At 42.9% G+C, this 20,230-nt stretch overlaps 1 protein-coding gene across 3 annotated transcripts in view; it reads left to right on the top strand.

The window, feature by feature from the left end:
• CENPE (centromere protein E) overlaps window positions 1-20,230 on the top strand; it is a 76,025-nt gene that overhangs the window by 25,864 nt on the left and 29,931 nt on the right. The window contains exons 13-24 of one of the 3 annotated variants that reach the window (XM_061585518.1): window positions 1,730-1,864; window positions 3,230-3,359; window positions 4,073-4,170; window positions 5,307-5,363; window positions 5,461-5,616; window positions 7,805-7,879; window positions 8,098-8,235; window positions 9,271-9,402; window positions 10,328-10,505; window positions 13,322-13,473; window positions 14,806-15,111; window positions 16,536-16,847. In XM_061585518.1, coding sequence (XP_061441502.1) covers window positions 1,730-1,864; window positions 3,230-3,359; window positions 4,073-4,170; window positions 5,307-5,363; window positions 5,461-5,616; window positions 7,805-7,879; window positions 8,098-8,235; window positions 9,271-9,402; window positions 10,328-10,505; window positions 13,322-13,473; window positions 14,806-15,111; window positions 16,536-16,847 — 1,869 coding nt within the window. Of the gene's footprint in view, window positions 1-1,729; window positions 1,865-3,229; window positions 3,360-4,072; window positions 4,171-5,306; window positions 5,364-5,460; window positions 5,617-7,804; window positions 7,880-8,097; window positions 8,236-9,267; window positions 9,403-10,327; window positions 10,506-13,321; window positions 13,474-14,805; window positions 15,112-16,535; window positions 16,848-20,230 lie in introns of all 3 variants that reach the window. The other 2 variants (XM_061585517.1, XM_061585519.1) reach the window with 2 other exon arrangements.

Raw genomic sequence — 20,230 nt, forward strand, 5'->3', positions numbered from 1 at the left:
AGTCCGTGGCTGTGGCTCTCCTTACAACCTTTTCATTCCTTTGCCGCCAGCTCCATTACTCTCAGGCGGCGGTGGCACTCATATTTTTAGCGGCCTGACCGGCAGACCGCAGCTGAAGATACGAGCAGCAGCCGCTATCTGGAGCTTAAGGTTGCAAATAGGAGCTGCGCGTAAAAAGTAGCCGCCGCAGCTCACAGCCGCTAAAATTACAAGCCGCTGCCACCGCTCAGATAACTTAGCTGTTCTTAGATGTGTTTCACGCTAGCACTGTGCATCACTGTGCTGTATAGTCCATCTCACTTAAAAAGTAAGAAACTGCAACCATTTGTTTCACTATCATTCTGTGAATACAAATATTTGACTTTCAGTTTGGAGAAAAAGAAATCACAGAAACAAAATGTTTCAAAAAGAACTTAATGCTGCCCTAGATGTTCTTGCTAAACGTGATGTTTCTAATGCAGTTAATATATCAATAGGAACAAAATTGACACCAGGTTCTTGAAATTCTAGTGACAATTCTATAGGCAAAACTTACCAATATTATGACATGTGAGGATAAAGCATCACTGTGCTCTCCTGAAAAGTATTTGCTACTGAAAAGTATTTTATTTGAATATGGGAAATCCAGGTGCAAACCCTAGCTCAGCCAAGAAAATAATACCATAGCAAAGTGACTTTCTCTTAGCCTTAATCCCACATCTGTCAAAACAGGGGCACCAGTCACTATTTTCCAAAGGGAATAATGAAGATGGTATGTAAATATTATAATTACATATATTCGTAAATAAAATCTCTCTCTCTCTCTCTCTCTCTGTGTATATATATATATGTATAGAGAGAGAGAGAGTGGGGGGGGCAAGTATGCTTTTGCCCCGGACCCCGCACATGCTATGGGCGGGCCTGCATGTCCTAAAAGCTCAGAAATCAACCTGCAGGATCATTTGTTCTCCAAGACTTAAGGGGCAATGTGGGAAAATTTCAAAAACCATCAGGATCAGAGGTTATTTTCCCTTCTAGGTCAGGGGAGCCTGCCATGATCTGTGTTTAGAGGCTATCTCCATTTTCATTGAGTCTGGCTGAATTGTAATAGCAGCCCTTGTACAAAGCCATTTCCACACTGGGTTGGGGATGCAGACTCAAGTCCATAACTGATGAGGAGCTTAAATGCTTGTGTCATTTTATGCTGATGTTTAATCATGGCCAGTAGTAGGGCACAATCCTACCCTGGTGCAGTTTTCATTGCAGATTGAAGCAAAAATAGACCTACAACATAGTCCTTCTAGGCTAGGACATTGCCACCTATCAAGCAATGTACAGATTTCAACCACGTATGATTCCAGGGGGAGGTGAGGTCTGTTTAAAAAAAAAAAAAGCACATGCAGCCAAAAAAAATATCCTAGACATCCCAGCTGGTTTCTTGTGTTAGGGGTGCTTTTTTATCCTAGCCAATGTATTGGGGTAAATTTTTGCCCCAACAGAAACTGATCCAGTGAAGCAGACCTAAGTGCCCTTCTTCAGACACCATAGTCGTGGATTTGATTTAAGGCATTTTCCAATACATTGGAAGTAGACTTGAGATAATAAATATCTGCCAAAATGTGCATGTGTATGTAAGCTCTCTATTTCGGTTCATAAGTAAAAACTCTTATAATTGACTTGAAAATCATGTACATCTTACTGTGAACCTGTTTGTCTTTTGACTATTGATATTGGTCTTTTTCATATGTAGGTTTCATCACACTCTCAGCTAACGCAGATCCTAGAGGAGAAGAACTCTCTTCAAAAAGAACAGCAAGAGAAAATAAGGAGTCTCACTGAGATGCTGGTGACAGCATCCTCTTTTGCACAAGGACAAGAGTTAAAAGTAAGATTGATAAGTTAAAAGTTGTAGGACCTTGGATGGCTCTTCCACATGTCTTGTAGCAGCTGTTTCTAAGTGAGCAAGGAGGACACTTTATTTTTATTTATTTAAAATATTTCTTCACTGCCCATCATCAAAAAAATTCCTGGGTAGAGTATGTGAATTCTCTTTAAAAACAGCCAGAACTAGAGCCAGCGTGGTGTAGCGGTTAGTGTTTTGGACTAGGACCTAGGAGACCAGGGTTCAATTCCCTACTCAGTCATGAAGCTCCCTGAGTGACCTTGGGCCAGTCACTTGTCTTTCAACCTAATATACCTCAGAGGGTTATTGTGAGGATAAAAGGAGGAGGAGGAGAACCATTTGCACCACCTTGAGTTTCTTGGAGGAAAGGTGGGATATAAATGCAGTAATACAAAATAAAATAAAAATCAACAAATAAACATAACAAAATACAAGAAGGCAAGAGGCAACCCCCCCCCAAAAAAAGCTAAAGAGCAGAATAAGGCAAAATGCCCCCAAATCTCTAAAGTCTAAAATCCCTAGGTGGAAAAACTTGAAACGGTGGCAACAGACATGCCTCCTTAGGGAGAGCATTCAAAAGATGGGGTGCCACCACAGAAAAGCCCCTTCCTTTGCATGGAAGCATAGCGTAGCTGTGTTAAGTAGGGAACTTGAAGCAGATGATCTTAGATCAGCGTTTCCCAACTAGTGGGCCACCAGATGTTGTTGGACCACAATTCCCATCTTTCCTGATCATTGGCAATGCTGGCTGAGCCTGATGGGAGTTGTGGTCCAGCAACATCTGGTGGCCCACTAGTTGGGAAAGGCTGTCTTAGATCCAGGCAAGCTAGTATCGGAACAGGCACTCCAGGTGTTTGGGCCCCAAGACACTTAGGGCTTTAAAGGTAAGCACCAGCAACTTAAATTGGGCTCAGAAGCAAATAGGCATCCAGTGTAGATCTTTCAAGAGAAAATGATAAGGTGGATGACCTGCCTCATGCTGGTCATAGCTCCATGTACTTTCCTTAAGCTTTACATACATAGTGTAGTGTTGCTTCCACATAGAATTCCTAAGCTGCTAGTTGGGAAAGTACCAGACAGGTGAGTCATGGTGAATTCAAGTTGCTTATGAAGCTTGTAAATACTTTTTACATAAATTTTCCCTCTCCATTTGGATTGCACTCTGCAATGGACATATTTGGGGGGGGGGAAATCAGGTGGAACTAGCTTCGACCTCAAGTTGTCATCTCTATACAATGTGTAAATTCCAAGTCATCAGCAAATTATATTATGGATATAAAAATAATTAACTTGCTTTACTATTCCTATGTGCCTTGATATTTTAAAATATAATGTTTATGTTTTAAGGTTAGAAGAAAGAGGAGAGTTACCTGGGCTCCTGGAAGTCTCGAAGGAGGGGATTGTTTCCTGGAAGACTTTCCCACAAGACCCAAACACTTTAAAGCCTCTTTGTCTTCTCTAACAGAGATGGAAGAATGTAAGTGCTTCCTGAGAAACTTATTTTAAAGCTGTGCGTGGGCCAATGAATTGTAGGCTGGGATAAGTTGACTTTGATGATATGTTGTTTGCCCATTATCCTCAGTGAAGTGCAAATAGTTAAACTGGTACTCATATACCCATTTTGAAGGTGGTGTCTAAGGTGCATTCCAGTTAAGTATGCTGAATACATCTGTTAGATCTGAAGCGAGCAGGAAAGGACAAGAGGGCTCTTGGCTTAATCTATTTATGTATTTATTTATTTATTTATTTATACCCCGCCCTTCCTTCCAGCAGGAGCCCAGGGCAGCAAACAGAAACACTAAAAACACTTTAAAACATAAAAAGACCTTAAAATACGTTAAAACAAAATGACGTTAAAAACATTTTTTAAAAACCTTTAAAAACATCTTTTAAAAAAAGGGTTAAAGATATTAAAAGACATATTAAAAGCAACTCTAACACAGACTTGGATAGGTCTCATCTTAAAAGGCTTGTTGGAAGAGGAAAGTCTAGCAAACTCTGCTTCTCTCTTGGTTGCTGCAGAGTCTTGATTTTGACACCAATCTCCAGGCGCTAGATTTCTGACTTCCCTGCAACTGCTAGCAAAGACTAACATAACCAGGCCCCAACGCTCATTTGCCTTCTGTCTCTCAGCCCTTTTGCAGGGCTCAAGACCTGCTCGGAATCTAAGTTTACATCCTTAATTTTCAGCTGTATCCTCGGAGTTCTCAGAATATGATGATCAGTACATTATAGCCAGTGCTATAATACCTGAAGAGGAGTGGATTCCAGCATCTAAAGCTGGTTTGGTAAGTAGTAAAGGTGGGGTGGGGGTGTTCCTGCAAAGATGCTTTGGGGGGCAAAATCAAGGTAGGGGGGAGGCCACACTTCTGTGGCATGTGGGACAATCATGCCCCACCCAGGGTTTTTCCCTCATAGTGACAATTTCACACTGCCATGCAGACTAATGGAGCTGTTACTTCTATGGAGGTGGGGCAAGGTGCTATAGGGTCAGGACTGGGGAATGTTAGGCCCAGGGGCCAAATGCAGCCCTCCAGGCCTCTCTGTCTGCTCCTTGGGACTATTCCCAGAGGCCACCCCCTCTCTCCCCAGGCCACCCCCCCCCAGCTCTGCTTTCCACTTTCCTTGAGGGTTTTGCCTAGCTGGAATGTGTGGTTGAACTCTGATAATCTCTCTTGGTTGCCTGGCTGGAGAATAAAGAGAGGGATGCGTGAGTGTGTGCAGTAACTAACATACGGCGCAATGGTAAAATTTACATGCAACGTTCTGCCCACTTTTGCTCTGGCTCTACCCACCTCTGGCATGTGGCCCCCAGAAGGGTGCCAAGAAGGAGAGGTGGCTCTCAGACTGAAAAAGTTCCTCACCCCTGCCGCAAGGACAAAACGGGGGAGGAGGAGCCCACCTTCTGCAGGCTTCCCCCTCCTTTTTATTCTGTTGCAGTTTCTTCATTTCCCCCCCCCAATTCAATGTATTGGATGAACATAGCTTACTTTACATTTGGTTGTGGGTAGGGATTTTAATCTGAGAGGGAGAAGAATTCTGAGGTTTGTAAAGCTCAACTCTCCTTTTTAGGAGGTTTATCACACCCCCAAAATTCAGCAGTATTAAATATTTAAATAATGTCTAGCCCCCTCCCCCCAAAACTCAGTACAGCTCTAGGCAACTTCACTTTTGAGCAACCAGTATAGGGGACAAGTAAGTGCTTTCAGTATTAATTATGATTTCTATTGACTGGTCTCTTGTATTTTTGCATGTTAACCTTTTCTGAGTTTCTCTGAAACCCTTATATTGTAAACAAAAATGAAAATAGATAAAACTGATTCACTTAAATAACAAAATCTTGATAAATAATGCAAGTTTCACAAGGAACAGAAACAGAGGAGGTATTAAATAGCTTGCTTTCTAAAGTATTTTTTTCTTCCAGACTCATAAAGATTTTGCAGATTCTGTCGTGCTTTGTGAAAGCCTTGCAGAGGAGAGGGTAAGTCAGCTCCAGTGTTCTCTAGGAATTTAATATAATTAACTGCAGGTGAAACCCCCTTCATCTCCTTCTCTCTCTGACTCTTTCTCCCACCTAGGATAATGCTGTCACTGAACAGAAAGCCATGACAGCAAAAGTTGAGAACCTGCAAGTGGAGAAAGAACAAATGGCCTGTGAGATCAGAGAGCTGAAGGAGAAAATATCCACTGATGAGTTTGTGTTGCTTGAAAAAGAGACAGCTAAAGAGCAGGAGGTAAGACAAAGGAGGTGTGGTTGTGTCGGCAGTCATATTTGTAGGCCATCTTTCCTTTTTCCAATTTCCGGGGTGACTGAAAAATCATGTAAATATGGTCAGGATGGGTTGAATCCAGACTGCATTCGTTGCACGTAGGTCCCATTGAAATTAATGTGAACACAGCCCGGTGCCTCCTGCCCCACAGCAGCCTGTCATGGGGCCTCCCACTCAACAACAGCCACCGCTGCCACGTCCTTCTCCTGCTCCAGGCAAGGCCCAGGTCCCCGAGGCCGAGCTCCCGCAGCCGCCCCGCAACATAAACCATCACCAGCAGCACAAGCCCGGGGAGCAGCAGCTGAGTGAGCCCGAGGACATGGAGAGGAAGACAACATTGAAACAGCAAACAGCTTTGCTGTAACAAATGCCTGTCGCCCTTCTGCATCTCGGGAGCTGCCGCCCCCGCTAACACCACCTCTTCCTTGGCGGTGCCGATAATGATAATGTCATTTGTTATTTAATTTAATTTTTGTAAATTGTATTGTTTTTATTGTATTTTTATTGTATTTCTACACCTGTGTTTATTTGTCTTTGTAAGCCGCCTTGAGGGCCTTTGGCCGAAAGGCGGGTTATAAATAAAATTTAATAATAATAAAATAATAACATTTGGCCATGACTAAGTGTGCTCCCATTGAAAATAATGGGATTATGGCAACTAACGATGGGTTGTATTCAGCTGAGTCCTACTCAAGAGTAGATCCATTCAGATGAATGAACCTAAGTTAGTCATGTCCTTTAACTTCATTGGGTCTAGTCTGGGGGGACTAGCTTTGAATTACCACCCTTAGTCTGAATTGAACCCAGTTAAACTATTAAAGCAGCTGAAGCAGTTAACTATATCAAAACTGTAAAACCTGAAGTGCTTATAAGATGTCCGCAAGATTAAAAGCAGTGACATGGCTGAAGGCCTAGAAAATAAAAAGGGTGGCACTGCAGAGGATATTCCCCCTTTCTGGTCACCGCACACCTCAACTCAGAAAGCGGGGTGGAAAGAAATGATGACTCATAAAACAATTGGGCACGTCCTTGTCTGAAATTGGAGCTCAAAGCCATATAGATTTTTAAAGGTAAGTGGTGGCACTGTGAATTCTGCTCAGACTGGCAGCCAGTATAGTTTGTTCAGCTGATGAGATGTGTTCCCTTTACCTGTGTCTTGAACTAACTGAAATTTCCAGTCTTCAAAGGCTGTCCCTGGTACATCACATTGCAATAATCTAGTCAGGAGGTGGTGACAACATGGATCACTGTGACCAGTAGTGGGAGAGGGAGACACAATTGATGCATTGGCCTCAGCTAGTAAAAGGCCACACATCAGCTACACCTCCAGAGACAAAGCAAGGACTAACATAATTGTCTTGAGATCCTACTCTGTGCTACGCTGTTTGCAGTAGGACATCTGGACACAAAGGACAGGGCCTCTTTGAAGGCAGTGCGAGGTCAGTGGAATACCCTGCTAAAAGAAGTTAATCTGGCCCCGTTGTGTTTTGGCAAGCAGCAAGACTTTTCTCCTCTTTCAGCAGGCTTTTCAGATTTTGTTCATTAAAATGTTTATACCCCACCCTTTCTGGTTTGACCGCTTTCAGTGTGGCTTAACAACATGACATTAAAACAAACTCTCATTCAGTAACTACAAAAAAACCAAACAGATCTGAATTTTTGATTCTTGACCACTGCACTGATTTTTGGGATTTTACTGTGGTTTGTTGGCTGTGGCACAAGAGAAGCGAAGCAGGAGCCATCTCTGTGTTCACAGTAAGCCATGGTTTGCTGTGACATGCGATTGTAGCCACTGTCTTGACTTTTATCATGGGAGAAAGGCAAGAATTGGATATGAATTTATTTAAATCAGTTAGCCCACAACCAATGTATGCTAGAAGAGGACTAGAACTAAGCAACACTTGTCATCGCTTATTGGCATTATGTCCTGTTAGTAATTGGATGTTGAGACTTTATTTCCTAGGACTTCTCTCTGCTGTAAGAAATAGATTATCACAAAATTTTCTGCAATATTTTCTACAGTAACAACTTGGTTCAGTGGGGAAACTTTTAATGCAAAGCCTGCTTGCTTTTGTGGTGGGTGATGGCAGGTAAACTCGACTAAAAGGTGCTTCCTAACTGCCTGTGCCATTTTGCTTCAATTGCTCCACAGATGCAACTAATGCATGAAATTTCCAGCTTAAAGTCTGTAATTACCAATGCTGAAGTTTACAATCAAGATCTTCAGGTGAGCTGGTAGCGGTGGTGGTCTTGCATGTGTAATGAAACTGAGTACTGGTGTGGACTGGGATGAATCATGTAGTTTTAGCAAAATGCATCGGTCCATTCTTCAATCTTCATATAACACTAGGCAGCACCTACACACCCCAATAAGCTGGGAAATTAAGTGGGTTTATAAATGGTCACCTTGCACTTCTGTTTTTTCCCCTCTTACTTGCTTTATAGGAGGAAATAAAGTCAAAAGACCTGCAGCTCAAGGAGCAAGAGAATAAAATCAAGGTGCTGGAAGACCATGTCAATGAGCTAAGAAATATTGTGAAAGAATCAAAGATGGAGGATGGGAAAAGAGGCGTGTCCTCAATAGTAAGCCTGAATTGTTGTTTGTTTCTTAGCTTGTTTCTAAACTTGAAAAGTCTCCATGGTGCATTAGACAGTTAGGTACATTACTTACAATAAGGGTGATGGCTCATCTTGAGTTGCTATAGAACAGTGGCTTTCAAATTTATCTACCTTTAGGTAACCACTTCCATGTTGACTTCTTTGCCTGGTAACTCTTGCTTGTCATGATGGCTGTCTGCTGCCTCCAGGATCAGAGGAAGCTGAGAATATGAGCAGGAGAGAGCTATTGGCCTCATGTCATACTTGTGGTATTCCTGTCAGCATCTGATTGGCCATTGCTTGGAGACAGGATGCTGGACTAGATGGACTTTTGGTCTGGTCCTAGCAGGGCTGCTCTTACATTCTTATGCCTCTTGGCAATGCATACTAGTTCTATGCAGAATGTTTTAGGATGCTATATTCACATGGGCTTTCAACAAACTGACTGGGGCTTCACAATTGCCTTGAGCTGAGTAGAGAATGTTCAGCAGAAGTGCACCCAAAAACTGTTTGGCAAACCTCTAGACATGTATTAAAAAGATGTCAAAAGTGGAAAAACTGCAGACAATTCTCTGTGTGGCACTCATCCAGTAAATAAAGGTCACAGGAATACATGGCAGTCCCTCTATTATTTATTTATTTAAAGCATTTTACCCTGCTCAGGCTTACACTCTTAAAAGACATGATGCACAAGGAAAAGGGAATGTAGCTGGAGGAGAAAAACACACACAACACAAGTTCAAGCACCAGTTCTTACACAAATCAGCTGGGCTGGAATCTGTTCGGGTGGGCATGGCTGCCACAAGGGGGCAGCTGAGGGAGGGCCAAAGGCAGCAGATCTCTTGGCAGAGGTAACAGAATAGCCCTGCTTTGCTTCTCTCCTTTTCTTTCCTGCCTGTTGGAATTGGGGGCCTGCCAGATTCATAGAAGCACATTTAGCCAGTTTTTTTAAATGTGTCCCTTTTGATTCCTGAAGTTCTTGCATATGTATATACCATCCTGTTTTCGTTCTTTCAGCAGACTTCAAATAACTCGCTGGATGAAATGCAACAAATGAAACAGTCTCTCATTGATGCTGAAGCAGTAGCACTGGATGCCAAAAGAGAATCTTCATTCCTCAGGAGTGAAAATGTAGCACTAAAAGAGGAAATGGTAATTTATGCTGCTGCTGCTTGTTTTAGTAGCATTTTATGAATGTACATAGAGCAGAACAAAACACTCCTGGAAGGCCTTACTTTATATCAGGGAAAACAAACCTCTGAGTCTAGGGTTTGGGATGAAGTAGGTATTTATTCCTTTTTTAGGAGCTCGCTTTTATGTGAGATCTGAGTGAACAGATATATTTTGAGTGGCCTTTTATCAGTACCTCCTATAGGCACAGAAAAGACAAAACATCTTTTTGGTGGTGGCTCCTTGCTTGTCACATCCCCACAGAACTGCATCTTGCTCCCTCTTGATTTGTTTAGAAATCAGGTAAAAATGCACCTTTTTTGTCAGGCTTTTAGAAGCTGATGGGTGAAGTCACTTCTGAGTTGTGCTGCTCATTATGTTCTTTATGCATTTTATGAGAATTGTTTTACTCTTTTGGTTGCTCACATATCATAATATTTTTTTATTGTCTTAACTGCCCTGTGAGCAATTTTGGTTGAAGGGAGGTATGGAAACACCTTAAGTAAAATAATCGTATTGGGGATAGGTTTAGGACATAGGAAGCTCCCTTATACTGAGTCAGACTATTAGTCCATCTAGCTTAGTATTGTCTACACTGCAGGGCTCTCCAGGGTTTCAAGCAGGGAGTCTCTCCCAGTCCTACCTAGTGATGCTGGGGATTGAACCTGGGACCTTCTGCATGCAAAGCAGATGCTCTGACCACTGCGCTGTGACCCTCCCCCCTTCTCTTGTGCGTTATGCTGGTTTCCTAGTAGAATCCTAACGATGCTTCTGGGATGGTGCTAATACAAGCTTGAAGACTGAGATAATGGTACTACTGAGGCACCTGCCATGCATGCAAGCTTTCCATCATTGTTCTGGCACGTAAATGGACACGGTAATGGTATATTAACTTGTTCCCATGTAGGAGCAGCTCTCAAATATTTACAACCAAATGGAAAAAGATGTTGAGTGTTACAGAAGCCAATTAGATGCCAGGAAAGTCACCTACAAAAAAATGCAATCTGACTTGCAGAAAGAATTGCAGTACTACTTGCAAGAAAATGCAAAGTTGGCATCACTCCTGGAGGGTAGAGTTCCAAAAGGTACTATAAACAAGCGGTTATTCATGTAGCTCAGCGTTTTCTTAAACTTCTAATAGCTGAAGGATGCTTTTATGAATTAAAACTGGTGGCACACTCACTCTTGTCCCTGAAATGGATTGAATTTTATTTATTTAAATATTTATAAGCCAAACTTTTATCAGAAAATAACAAGTTAGATGTTACTTACCGTATATTCCGGCGTATAAGACGACCCCCAACTTTTCCAGTTAAAATATAGAGTTTGGGATATACTCGCCGTATAAGACTACCCCTGCTTATGACATGCAGGTACTTAGCAGGAAAACTGTCACTTATAAACTTATAAATATTAATATTTGGATTGTCCAGTTGTTTTGTTTTTGTGCCTAGGAATTACCACCAAAAACTGGGGAAAGATGTGAGAAATCTTTTTTTTAAAAGCAACATTAAATGCCTAGACTCTAGTTTCCAACACTATGGAGTATTTATTTATTGATTAAGAGAATTTATATCCTGCCCTTTTGCTGTTAAAAACAGAGCTCAGCACAGCTTACAAATATAGTAAAAACAATAAAAATACACAATCAGAGAAAAACAAGCCAAAATGTTAGGAAAAGGAGTCTTTCACACCACATGCTCAGTTCTAAATACTGTTGCAGCAAGTTTTACAAGTTCCTCCAGTATTCCACTGGTGCAGGCACTCAGACATTCAAAGTACTGTATGTTTCTTAGGTTTTATAAAAGCAGAGCTTTGCTTAACTCAAAATTTCTTCTCCCTTTGATAACCACATCTACACAGGTTCCACCTCCATACTCAAAATGAAACTGAGCCTGGAAGTGTACAACAACCCCACACATACCTTGCTTATTCGATTATCAATGCCAGGATGTCTGTCTTATCGACTACTCTCCTGCTCCCCCCCCCCCACACACACACACCGGGCATCATGAAAGACCCAGTCCTGGGCTCAGAAAGAAAATAAATATCTGGTCCTCTTCAAAGTATTGATAAGCCTCTTGTTTTAATTGAAATAATAATTATAAATTCTTGTTCTTATCACTAATGGGAGTTAATTATCTTGCATATGCTGCTGTTGCTTCTATGGCTGTAACGGAGTGAGGTTAAAGATAAGTGAAATGCAAATAGGAAAAAAAAATACAGAAGGCAAGTAACACTTTCCTAAATGTAATACCATACCAACCACAACAAGATTCCTATAAGGCAAAAAACTAAGCATCTCACAACCAGTCAGGATTCCTAACCAACAACCAAAAATATGATAAATGAAGAAATATTTATATAAGCATAACTATCAAATATATTTATTATTTACACAAACTGTAAAGATATTTATAGTGCAATCCTAAATTTATTTATTCAGAAGCAAGTCCCAGCGTATTCAATGGGGCTTACTCAAACAGGGACAGAAATGCAACCTCAAGTGATAAGCAACTTCATTCACACAACCCAAAATTCCGAATCATGCCACTTTACACTGTTTTGCAACTGTTTATACTTGTTTTTATGGTTATTGGATTTTAAATGGCTTTATTTCTTGTTGTGAGCTGCCTTGGTTTCCAACCCTACCTCACAGGGGTGTTGGAAAGACTCCATACACACACGCACACACTGCAAATGTATAAATACATACAGCCCATATAATAGTTTATTGTCAAACCAATTGGTCCTTGCAGAAAAATCAGTATTAGTTTTTTAAAAATCAGTATTAGTTTCCTACAGAATAAAAACTGCAATACCTAAGTAAGCCCTGCCTACTTGCTTTAAAATAGGACTGGGGGGGGGCAGAAAGAGAACACAAACACAATTCTTTTTTACATTCACTCCAAAGTCCCATTGATTTTCAGCACATTCATAATCATGTCTACTCAAAAGTAATTCCTACTGAATTCAATAGGATTTACTCTGGACATATGGGATTAGCACTGTTTTTACCCCCAAAAGCAACTATTGGGAAGGTTTTCAAAACACTGCCCAGGATCTGACTCCTACACACAACAGGGGGAAAAACTGAAATGTATATACCTACCCAATTTATGAGATTTTCATATAAACAGGAGGGGAAACCACCATTTTCTGCCCTCGCAATGAGGTTTTGCAGACAATGCCACCAAACAAACACTTCACTGATTGGCTGAAATCCTGAACGGGCGGGGTTAAAGCTACGAAGTGCTATACAGTAGTTTAAAAAAAGATTTAACCGGGGGGGGGGGGTGCCTGACGTTTTTATATATATCTCGAGAACCGCACCACCTAGAAACTTAATTTTTTTTTTAAATGAAAGCTGAGAATCCGGGCCACCTAAGGGGCTAGCCGGGCGCCGGGTGGCATGCTTAGAATCCGGGTAAAACCCGGCTAGCCGGGCAATATAGCAACCCTAATAAGACGACCCCCGGCGTATAAGACGACCCCCGACTTTGGAGAAGATTTTCCAGGGTTAAAAAGTCATCTTATACGCCGGAATATACAGTACCTTTGGTCTGACTTACTTGGTTGATTCTCTTTTATATTCTCTGTATGGCTTGTTGATGTGTTACTCCTTTCTACCTGTACTATTATCTGATATTACTATTTAAAAAGAAAACTTGAGCCTTAAGGATACACAGGAGGGAAGAGTCTTTTGAGGTAGTTCACATCTCAGATACCAGGGTATAAACTGATGGGAAAGGGTGCATGCCTCATTGGGGCATTTTCATGGTAGCTGAGACATAAGGAATAAGAATTGTATAGACTAGGTCTCACAATTGTTACAAAGTGGTTGTGAATCTCCACTTCTGGTCGATTTTGTCCTTTAAAATCTTTGAACTTTTTTCCCTAGAGCTACTCTCATGTGTGGAATTGGAAAGGAAGATATCAGATTTAAAAGACGAACTGAATAAAGCTCTGGAAGAGAATGCAACTTTAAGGAAAGAGGCAACTGCATCATTAGAAGCTGGCTCAGGATCTGACCCTGAAATCTTCGAGAAGGAGGTAAAAGCAAATACAACGTGGGCTGGCTCATGTCAGGGCTTCCTGAAAACACAGTTAACTTTACGGACAATAGATCAGGCAGAACAAGCAATTGCCTCTTTGCAGAACTTGCATTCCTCCTAACTTTGAAAAGGTTATTATATTAGTTGTCCATGTTAAAGAGGCCCAACCAACCTCCACTAGAAGCTGGGCATTTAGTGTCACCGGTCCCGTGCTGTGGAACGGTCTCTTCCAGCAGAGATTTGGCAGGCATCCTCGCTAAGAACTTTCAGATGTCTCAAGAAGACTTTTTTATGTTGGCAGGCCTGTTCTGTGATTTCAGCTTCATAAGACGAGCCAGTCATTTTTATTATTTTTCTGTATTGTTTTTAAGGTGTGTTATGCATTTTTTGTAAATTTTGTTGTACACTGCCCTGATATTTTGTATGAGCGGCAGTCTATATTTGTATAAAGAAACAAATATTGCAATTTGGATCCAGGGTATCGTGCCCTGGCTCTTGGGTACCTTGGTTTTTGGGGAATCAGAGGAGAGTGGGGGTTTCAGTGCTTGAATCTGCCAAAAATAGTTGCCATTGCCAGTGTTGCAAAGAGGAAGAGGAGATGGAGGGAGGAGGACTGAAGAGGTTATATGGGCAGATAGATTGGGGGACTTGGGCTGGAGAGAGAATGTTAGTTGTCCTTCAAGTTACAGAGGTTCACATCCCTGCCAGCTATTCAATTAGCTTGGCCAGTCACCATCTCAAGGACATAAGAAGAGCCTGCTGGATCAGGCCATCTAGTCCAGCATCCTGTTCTCACAGTGGCCAACCAGGTGCCTGGGGGAAGCCCACAAGCAAGACCTGAGTGCAAGAACACTCTCCCCTCCTGAGGCTTCCGGCAACTGGTTTTCAGAAACATACTGCCTCTGACTAGGGTGGCAGAACAAAGCCATCATGGCTAGTAGCCATTGATAGCCCTGTCCTCCATGAATCTCTCCACCTGACCTACCTCACAAGATAGTTTTGAGGTTAAAATTGGATAGTGGCATGTAAGCTTTTTCTCTGTCGGGAGACCCAACGTGGTGCTCTCTAGATGTTGTGGATTATAACTCCCTGACCATTGGCTGTGCTGTATAACGCTGATGGGAGTTGTAGTCCAAAATATCTGGAGGGCACCATGTTGGTTATCCCTGCTCTTTTGGAGAAGGTGGGGATGGAATGTGACGTTATCTAAAAATATATATAAACAAATATCCCAAGCTTATTCTGCATGCAGCTAAGAGGATAATTGAGATGATGGTAGCTGTTCCCCATGCTCATACTGTGTGTTTAAGTATGTGTATTTTTCCCCTAGATGCTTGAAAAATCCAAAATGATAGCTTCTCTGACCTCAGAAAGAGAGACCCTGCTATCTCAAGTAGCTGAGAAGGACAAGACGCTCTGTGAAGTGACTACTGCACTACAATCCAAAGATCTTGAAAATGCTGAAGCAATGCACAAAAACGACTTCGCTTTTCAAGAGCTGAAACTACAGTGCAACGAACTGGGGCAGAAATTCCTGATTGCATCAGAAGAAAACAAAGGGATGAAAAGCCAAGTAGATGTTTTGTCTGATGAAAATCTCAAGCTAAATGCAACCATTCATGAAATGACTCAGGAGGTGAGTGGCTATTTTGAGCTATCAGCAGATGGCTTATCTTGTTGCAAACCGTTTGCATTTCAGTCAAGGTTTTCATCTGGAAATGCTCTGTCTAAGGCTAACTGGGTTCCTTTTTAACCCCAACTACTTCTCAAAACAAGGGAGGGAAAATAACTTGGAATTTTGCTCGGGGGGGGGTGTTATACCACTTCAAGGCTGTCGTCATGCAATAGTTGGCTGCCGACAGGTGGCACTGTGAACTATAGCATGATGACAGACTTCTGAGAGCTGCTGAGCCAGTGGAAGAGGGAGACGGAGGCAGGTGCAAAGGGAGAGGTTGAGCAACTTTGGCAAGGGGTAAAGGGAGGAGAGGTGAAGGGGGTTGGTGAGTGGAGCAAGTAGGGACACAGTCCCTAGTGTAAATATATAATCTACTTTCCTGTGTGCGTGCACACATTACAAAGCACTACAAGAGTCCACTGGATCCCAGAAATAAACTTTATCCTAGGGCATTAAATCTGCTCCTTAGCTTTATCTTGATACACTCTCTCATTTCGTATTTGCAATATGGGTGTGAGGGGTGAGAGCCCTCTCATACTATTGGGGTACATTACATCCCTTCCATTGTATACTATGAACCTAGTTTGGATCTGATTAGACCTGGTCCACATATAATGGACAGTTATCTTCAGGACAGTTCCTAAACTGTGGCTTAGGAAGAATGGCAGGAGAAGTTGGTTCTTGGAGTGAAGATTGTGGCCACAGTGCTTCTCCCCCAGTCCTGCTGCTACAGCACTATGTGGATAAACCATGGTGTGTTTTAGTGTTGCATCCAAACCCGGGCTTGTGGTCTGTCTCAGTCTAGCTAAACCACAAGCTATAGCCAAGGTTAGTTCTTTGTTTGGCATTTGTAATTTGTCTGGGGGAGACAAAACCACAAACTTGGGTTCAAATATAATGCTAACCTAGCCATAGCTATGTACCTGGCATATGCTGGGGGGTAAAGAAAGGCCGGGGAAGGAACTGGCAATCCCACCCCATATATACAGTCTGCCTAGTAAACGTCGCAAGACGTCACCCTAAGAGTCGGAAACGACTCGCACTACAAGTGCGGGGACACCTTTACCTTTTCTAGCCATAGCTTAGACCTGGCCATAGCAGCAACAGGGCTAGGTACCTGCATGTTTGCACATGTGTCCTAAGCTATAAAATGGCTTAGTATTACATGTGAATGGGACTAACTGTCCTAAAAATGTGTATTATCTGCCAGTGATCTGGTAACAACCTTTGTGTGAGAAAATGAGAGTCTTGATAGCTTGCAAGCAGCTAATATCTCAGACTACCACAGAAACCCTTTTGATCTTTCTAAACTGGTGTTGAACTTTATTTGAAAAATAATAATGTAAAATGTATATGCTATCTTTCCTTAAATAATAATAATGAAGCTTTCTGGCAAGATCAAAGAGCTGGAAGAGAAAGACTTGGAGCAGGAGAAGTTTCTTGATATGAAAAAACAACTTGATGAAGCACATCAGAAGCTGAGTGAAACAGAACAACTCAAAGATCAGTTGAAGGCCTGGGCATCCAAAATGGAGGCTGAGGAAACAGAGAAGCAGACAATTGCTCAAAGACTTCAGGATAGCGAAGAAGAGATACGGGCACTGACCCAGGAAAGAGATGACCTGAAGCAGAAGCAGGAGGCTCTCAAACAAGAGAGAGATCAATTCAAAGAAGATATACAAGAGACCGTGTCAATGGTAAGCTAAACTTCCCGCTTGGGTTACTGCAATGTGTTGTACATGAGTCTGCCTTTGAGGAAGTAGTTCGGGTCCTCTCCTCGCTTAAACCAACCTCCTGCATATTCGACCCTTGCCCAGCGTGGCTCATTATGAGCTGCAAAGACAAACTGAGTGAGGGGGTCAAGGCAGTGGTTAATGCATCTCTTGACGAAGGTCATCTGCCATCTCCCTTTAAGAAGGCAGTAATAACTCCAATTCTGAAAAAGGCCTCCTTAGACCCCCTGAATTTAAACAACTTCCGCCCAGTTTCAAATTTGCCATTCCTGGGTAAGGTGGTCGAGCGGGCGGTGGCAAACCAACTACAAGCGTACTTAGAGGAAGTGAGTTACCTTGACCCATTTCAATCAGGTTTCAGACCCAGACATGGGACAGAAACAGCGCTGGTGGCTCTGGTGGACGATATGAGAAGGGCACTGGAGAGAGGGGAATTTACCCTCCTCGTTCTCTTGGATCTCTCAGCGGCCTTTGACACTGTTGACCACGGTATCTTGTTAGATCGCCTAGAGAGTTTAGGTATTGGAGTCACCATTCTACGGTGGTTCCGTTCCTTTCTTTCGGGGAGATGCCAGAGGGTGGTGCTGGGAGAGGAGGTCTCTGAGCCCTGGCCTCTCACTTGTGGGGTGCCACAGGGCTCCATCCTCTCCCCGATGTTATTCAACGTCTATATAAGGCCACTGGGAGACATTATTAGGAGATCTCGTATGCAATTCCACCTATATGCAGACGACACACAGATTTTCCTCTCATTTAAATCTTCCCCACTGGCGGCGATAGGAATGTTATCTAAGTGTCTAGAGTCGGTGAGGGACTGGATGAGTAGGAATAAGCTTAGGCTGAATCCTGATAAAACTGAGGTACTGCTGGTAGGTGATAAAGACAGGTTGGGGATCACTGATCTGGTGCTCAACGGGGTACAACTGCCCCTGAGAGACCAGGTCAGGAGTTTGGGAGTCATTCTTGACTCCCAGTTATCTATGGAAGCGCAGGTGGCCGCCATTACTCAGGTGGCTCTTCATCAACTTCACCTCATACGTAGGATACGCCCTTACCTTCCGAGCCGCCTACTCCCTTCAGTAGTTCATGCCTTGGTTCTGTCTCGGTTGGATTATTGTAATGCTTTATATGTGGGTCTTCCCTGGAAAACGATCTGTAAGCTGCAGCTGGTGCAGAATGCGGCGGCTCGTCTGATTAAAGGCAGCCGCCGCCGAGAGCATATTACCCCAGTCCTCAAGGAGCTGCACTGGTTACCAGTGGCTGCTCGGGCCAAATTTAAAGTACTGGTTTTAACCTTTAAGGCCCTATTTGAAGCTGGTCCACTCTACCTAAAGGGACGCCTTCACTCTCACCAAGGGCGCCGGCTAGCAAGGTCGTCCACGAATGGTTTACTCCTCATTCCCCCCATAAAAGCAGCTAGATTGGTGAGGACCAGGTGAAGAGCTTTCTCAGTCGTAGCCCCCTCACTTTGGAACTCTTTGCCAACTGACCTCCGCCAGGCCCCTGTGATGTTCCTATATATTAGTGTATATATGGTAAGTGCTGGTTGTTTAGAGTATACATGGTAAGTAGTGAAAGAGGCGGGGGAGTGAATGGGCAATAGAATGCTTGATGATTGGCTGAATGTTTAAAATGGCTGACAGTATAAATGAAAGGATGACAGGTAAATCTGGGTGAATGTGAGGGAGTGAGAGTGGAATAGGGGGGGAGAAGAGAAAGAGTGGATTGCTTGGTGGGGTTTGAGAGAGTTGTTTGCCAGGAGAGAGTGAAGAAGGAGGGGGGTGGAGTTCAGATTAGTATTGAGTAAAACCATATGCTTATGTGCCTTAAGAAGAAATCTTGTTAATCTTGTTAGCTTTGTTATCTGTAATAAATACTTAATTTGGTTTACCAAAGGCCTGATCCTTGGCTGGGGTTTCACAGACCAGAAGGGAGGGTAAGGTAACGACCAAGGCTGAAGGGGAACTGTAACAAATGGTGGCAGCGGTGAAGAGAATAACAATACCAGTATTCAGAGTCTCTGGGAATACTAGTATTGGGACGTTACTGGTGGTTGCCTAGCAGGGGGATCTGTTGAGATCTGTGCTAGAGCGGATAGGTAAACCATAAGAAAGTGCGGTCCGGACTGGTGGAGTCCCTGGTGGTGCCTAGAAACAGGCAGTAACCACGAGCAGGTAGGAACCTGACAGGGAGAGCCAGGGAGGGACGCATCACAGGTGGTGGCAGTAGCGGTGGGATACGAACAACAGAGAATCCAGATACGAATACTAGAGAATCCAGAACAGTGGTGTGGCAAACAGAAATAACAAAACAAGATTTCTTGTGAGAGTGACTGGCAAAGAGTGTGTGGCAAAGAGTGAGTGAACTCAAACACCATGGCTGAATACATAAAAATGAAAAGAGAGGAGCTGGTGGAGAAGTGCATAACATTCCATTTACCTCACGAGGGTAAAGGGGTAGATGAATTGAGTGTAGCACTTATAGGATTTGCTACTGCCCAGCAAAAACAACCTGTCAGGGAAGAGACCCCAGAAGGATATTTAAGCAATCCCGCTTATATAGAGTACTTGAGAGAGAAGTTAAGATGGGAGGCTGAGGAAAAAGACAAGCAGAGGGAGTTGGAAGCTGAGAGATTGAAGATGGAAGCTGAGAGATTGAGGATGGAAGGTGCAGAGAAGGAAAAACAGAGGGAGTTGGAAATTGAGAGAATGAGATTGGGGTTTGAGGAGAGGGAGAAGCAACGAGCATTGGATGCTGAATTACAAGTAGAAAAGTTAAAATTTGATAGAGAGAAATTTCACTCTGAGGAGACAAGGAAAGACAGAGATGGAGCAAAAATAAAAATTACTCCAAAGGACTTTGCTGTCTATGAGCCTGGTCAAGATCCTCAAATTTACCTCAGCACCTTTGAAAAAGCAGCTCAGTTGTGGGGGCTACCTGAAGATAAATACATGCAGTATTTATCAAACCTGATTAAAGGGGAATTGGCTGAGGTATACCAATATTTCCCCTCAGACAGGCCCGTCACCTATGCTGAATTCAAAGAAGCAGTGTTTAAAAGATTCAGACTGGGGCCTGATTATTTTAGAAAGCTTTTCAGAAACTGCCAGATACAGACAGGGAGGTCTTTTGTGGAACTGGGAGCAAAGTTGATGGATATATTTGGAAAGTGGATGAGTAGTGCCAAAGCTCAGTCAGTGGAAGAGGTGAAAAGCCTCATGATACTGGATCAATTATACCATCAGTTACCACCAGAAATAAGGCTCCTGGTCAAAGACCGTTCCCCTACATCTGTGCAGGAGGCCGCAGAGATGGCGGATCACTTCGCCTCCAATAGAACTGGCTGG

Source organism: Rhineura floridana, chromosome 9 (genome assembly GCF_030035675.1).
Source record: "Rhineura floridana isolate rRhiFlo1 chromosome 9, rRhiFlo1.hap2, whole genome shotgun sequence".
NCBI classification, from domain to species: domain Eukaryota; kingdom Metazoa; phylum Chordata; class Lepidosauria; order Squamata; family Rhineuridae; genus Rhineura; species Rhineura floridana.